Here is a 4100-nt window from a genome sequence, read left to right on the forward strand (position 1 = left end):
TACAAATTTGTGATTTTTCTAACAACAAAAGCCCTATTTATTTTTCTTGGTGCTGAATAGTCGCTCTCCCATGAGTGGAGATAGGGAAGACCATGAATGTTAGCTTCTGTGATTGTACCAAGGCGGTTTCCATTGTGTATCAATGTATATTAAGGTATGTTTGATGTATGAGCTATTAAAATAGGCACTTTATAGAGGGGGCCTTGGGTATTCACAGATTTTAGGTACTTGTAGGTGGCTGTGTCTCTAACAACCATAATTATCATGGGTCCACTGGAGTAGTTTAAAAACAACCAGGATAAAAATAGTAGAAAAAGAGACAATGTCTCATGTTATGATTTTGGTTATTTGGGTCCAGGTTCCTTAATAGCAGCCGTCTGATCATTGTATTATTGGGCCTGTTGTCTCTCGTCTTCCTCTGTGCAATACATGTTTTCTGTAGGATTTAATTCAGGTGAGTTTTCTGGCTAGTGAAGCACAGCGATGTAATGGTCATTATACCTGGAATTGGTACTTTTGTCAGTTTGGGAGGGTGGTAAGTCCTGCTTAAAATAGAAAAAAATTGAATTTCCTTGAAGCTTGTCAGCAGAGGGAAGCATGAAGAGCTCAGCAGCTAGCATGGATGGATGCCAGATTATTCCTGACTCTGGAAACTTCACAATGGACCTCAAGCAATGTGGATTCTGTGTCTCTCCATTTCTCTTCTAGGCTCTGTGAGCTTGATATTTCAAATTGAATGTAACTTACTTTCATCTGGAAAGAAGAAATTAAAGCATGGCACACCAATCCAGTAGTTTGCTTTACTAGTGGCCTTTACCTCATCTGGATTTTTAGGTATGGTGTGATCCTTTTCCTATTGACACTGTTTTTGGGAGCTACTCATCTCTTTCCATAACGTTTTCCTTCCACTTAACCTTCCAACATCTTGATACAGAACTTCATTAAGAGCCAGCTTCATGGAGTCAAGTCACTGTCAAGTCAGCAGTCTCCACCATGATTGTGTATTCAATAATATGAATGAAACTATGTTTGAAACGAATAACAGTTAAGCCTTAAAATGTGTGAGTTTGACTTTAGGAATTAAATAACTATAACTTGACTTTATAGTTTCCCAATTTATTAAGATCCACCTGTATTCGTTCCACAAAGTTGATTTATTTTTTTCTTTTACTTTCTCATATTCATGTTTAGAGGATGATTACTGGTGATGTGTTACCAAAAGAGTGACTCAGCACTTCTCTTCCTGGTTAACAACCAGACAACGTAGCGCCTTTTTTCTCCCTTCCTGGTATTATAACCGCAAACAACCATCACTCGCTATCCCGCCCATAAGCGTCACTCACTATAGCAGCGAGCCGGGGCTGATCGAGCTCACACGCTCCCGAGCTGAGCCACAGAGAGGAGCACAGAGCCGCCGCAGACGGGCTGGAGCTGGAGATCACCTTCACTTTGCATGATCACATCCGCAGATCGTCCAGGATCTAAAGATGTGGACCGGCGCCGGAAAGCTCATGCTTCTACATTTGTTACTCATGGAGCTCAGCGGCCACGCTAAAGGTAAGCCACTTACTGGCTCGGAGATGGGGGGGGATTTGCATCGTAGCAGTCGCGCTTCTCCGGGTTCAGGAGGGAGGAAGTCTTGTGGATCGCGTGGGGTTTGGGGGTGGGGGGCTCCGGTGCCTTCCGCGAAACGACTCGCCTGTCAAAGTGGTCCGTCTCATTAGTAGAGCAGCGCTAATGTCTCCGGTAGATACTTCCGCTGCTACAAGCATTCGGGAGATTACAATCTTAATTGTCACTTTCGTCAGGTTTTGTGAGCGTTAACACAGGTGACACGAGGTGACGGTGAGAGGAAGCGGCACTTGTAAGCAAGCGGCTGATGTTGAGACTGTGGCCAGAGGAAGGCTGCCTGCCTGCGGGGATGTGATCAGCAAAGTGCTGGCTGTAAATGCTTTGTTTTTAATGTTTACGCTGCAGTTGCTAAATTACTGCAAAACACATCAACCTAAACAGATCCTTTTAAATGCCGGCACAGCGCCCGTGGTAGGCACTCATTGTTGCACTAAAGTCAACATATTGGAAGAACCGGCGAGTCATTCATGAGCAGACCGCATTACTGGAAGTAATACTTCAATATTGATTGGATCTGGATGTTACACCAAAAGCAGATGCATGTCATTTAGAGGCTTTCTCTCATTCCATGCTCAGAAATTGGTTACTTTGTGCAGGTTGTTCTTACTTTAATAGTTAACTTCCTGAAGTTTGAGAAATGTCATTCAATTTAAAATGGCCTTTAACCGACCCCCAAGCACATTTCAGAATCAGTTTCTTAATCTGAAATTTGAATACCACCCTCCCAAAAAAATCCTGACAAGCTGCTGTTTTCTGACACCACAGGAACTCATACCGAGTCAGAGTGTGAAATAGGGCAGTTTCAGTGCAAGAGCGGAGTGTGCATCCCAAGCCTCTGGAGATGTGATGATGACAATGACTGTTCAGACAGCAGCGATGAGGAGAACTGTCGTAAGTAGCCCAGAGTTTCTACATTCACACTTGCATTATTTTATTGATCTTTACTCTTGTTGTGTTCAGTATGAGCTTTCATTTGAATGTGTAAATACAATAGTTCACAGCTCATGAGTAACTTTTAATGAGTGAACCTGGACTGAGAATACACACTTTATTTTTGTTCTTCGGGGCTCTTTGGAATTCCCCTTTCAGCACAAACCTCTCATCCAGGATCAAAAGTCACATGACCAAAGGAATTTTTTTTGTACTTCTTACTAATTCAGATCCTCAGTAAAGCGGATTTGGGGCCTTAACTAATATTACATGTGGTTTTTATGCTTGTTTTGTTATTAACCCTGTGCTGCTGTTGATGTATGGAGTTAGATAGGTGAAATCAGGCTTACAAATACATTGCATATAGACTAAAACTGCTTTAGAGATTATGCCATGTCTGACACTTGGGGATTAGATTGCAGATTTATGTGTCATAATAATTAATGGTGAGTCATGTGGTTTTCTCTAGTTTATTAGATTTGGCTGCTTTTTGTAGTCTCTTGGTTATCTTTGTGTAGAAGTTGATAAGTGTGGAATGACATGCGATTCTCATAATATGATAATTGTTTCATGGTTTCGCTGTGTCTATGCAAACATTTACAGCAAAAACAATGAACGTAAAAAATGAAATGAAAAAATTAAGTTTTTATAACTGCTGCAAAAATATCTAATGCTTATGAGTCTTAAACTCATATTTCTAATATTAATTATTACATGATTTTTGATGCACAGACTAAAGAAAAAAAATGAATGAACACCCATTGAAATTAGTAGTAATTTCCAAGTGAATGGATCTATGCTATTCTATACTTAATATTACAACACATGTATGATGAGCTGATCACTCTATCTGCTCAGGTTGTTATCCTGTTGACTTCTTAACTTATAAACTTTAGTTTCAAAGTACTCTTATCTTTAATGAGAGTAATTGGTGGTGCTTCTTAAGATCTCGCACCATAACTGCCTGTGCTCTCCGTCTCTGGAAATACAGCCAGCCCGGTGCCTTCCTGTGCAATTCCATTTAATTCTCATCTCCCTTCAATTTCTCCCGTTGAATTTCAAACGGGTCAATAAGTGAACAAAAGGCATTTTGAACGATAACATACATTTTCTGAGCTGCTTTATAATTGTAGTCAATATTGGCAATGGCAACGGAGGAAATATTTGAAACCAGTCAGTCTCCGAATTTTGAGCAGTTAAAGTCAGAGCAAGAGGAATGTATAACACATTTCATTGGTGGCAGAGATGTTGTGGCCCTATTTACCCAGAGAGGGGCTCTCATGATTATGAGATTAAATCTCATAATCTCGAGTTATGAGATTTAAAAATCTCATAACTCGATGCATCTACTCAACCAGTGCTTAATCACTTTCATGTGTAAACAATGAAATATTTGAAATTCACCAAGGAGTAGAAATAATTGAAACCTTGGTTTTTCTCTCTTAAGTTGAATAAAGAACAAGACCGGTATTTGTGGCATGATCATAAATTGGTCACTGAAGAAGATTTAAAAGTGGTTGAATTTGTGGTTAGATGGT

General features: G+C 40.1%; 1 protein-coding gene across 1 annotated transcript in view; it reads left to right on the top strand.

Moving 5' to 3' along the window:
• The first annotated feature begins 1327 nt into the window (after window positions 1–1327).
• Window positions 1328–4100, top strand: part of lrp8 (low density lipoprotein receptor-related protein 8, apolipoprotein e receptor) — a 185690-nt gene continuing 182917 nt past the window's right edge. The window contains exons 1-2 of the mRNA XM_007550837.2: window positions 1328–1557; window positions 2398–2523. Of these exons, the coding sequence (XP_007550899.1) occupies window positions 1488–1557; window positions 2398–2523 (196 nt within the window). The 5' untranslated portion in view covers window positions 1328–1487. The remainder of the gene's footprint in view (window positions 1558–2397; window positions 2524–4100) is intronic.

Source organism: Poecilia formosa, unplaced genomic scaffold (genome assembly GCF_000485575.1).
Source record: "Poecilia formosa unplaced genomic scaffold, Poecilia_formosa-5.1.2 Scaffold38, whole genome shotgun sequence".
Lineage (NCBI taxonomy): Eukaryota > Metazoa > Chordata > Actinopteri > Cyprinodontiformes > Poeciliidae > Poecilia > Poecilia formosa.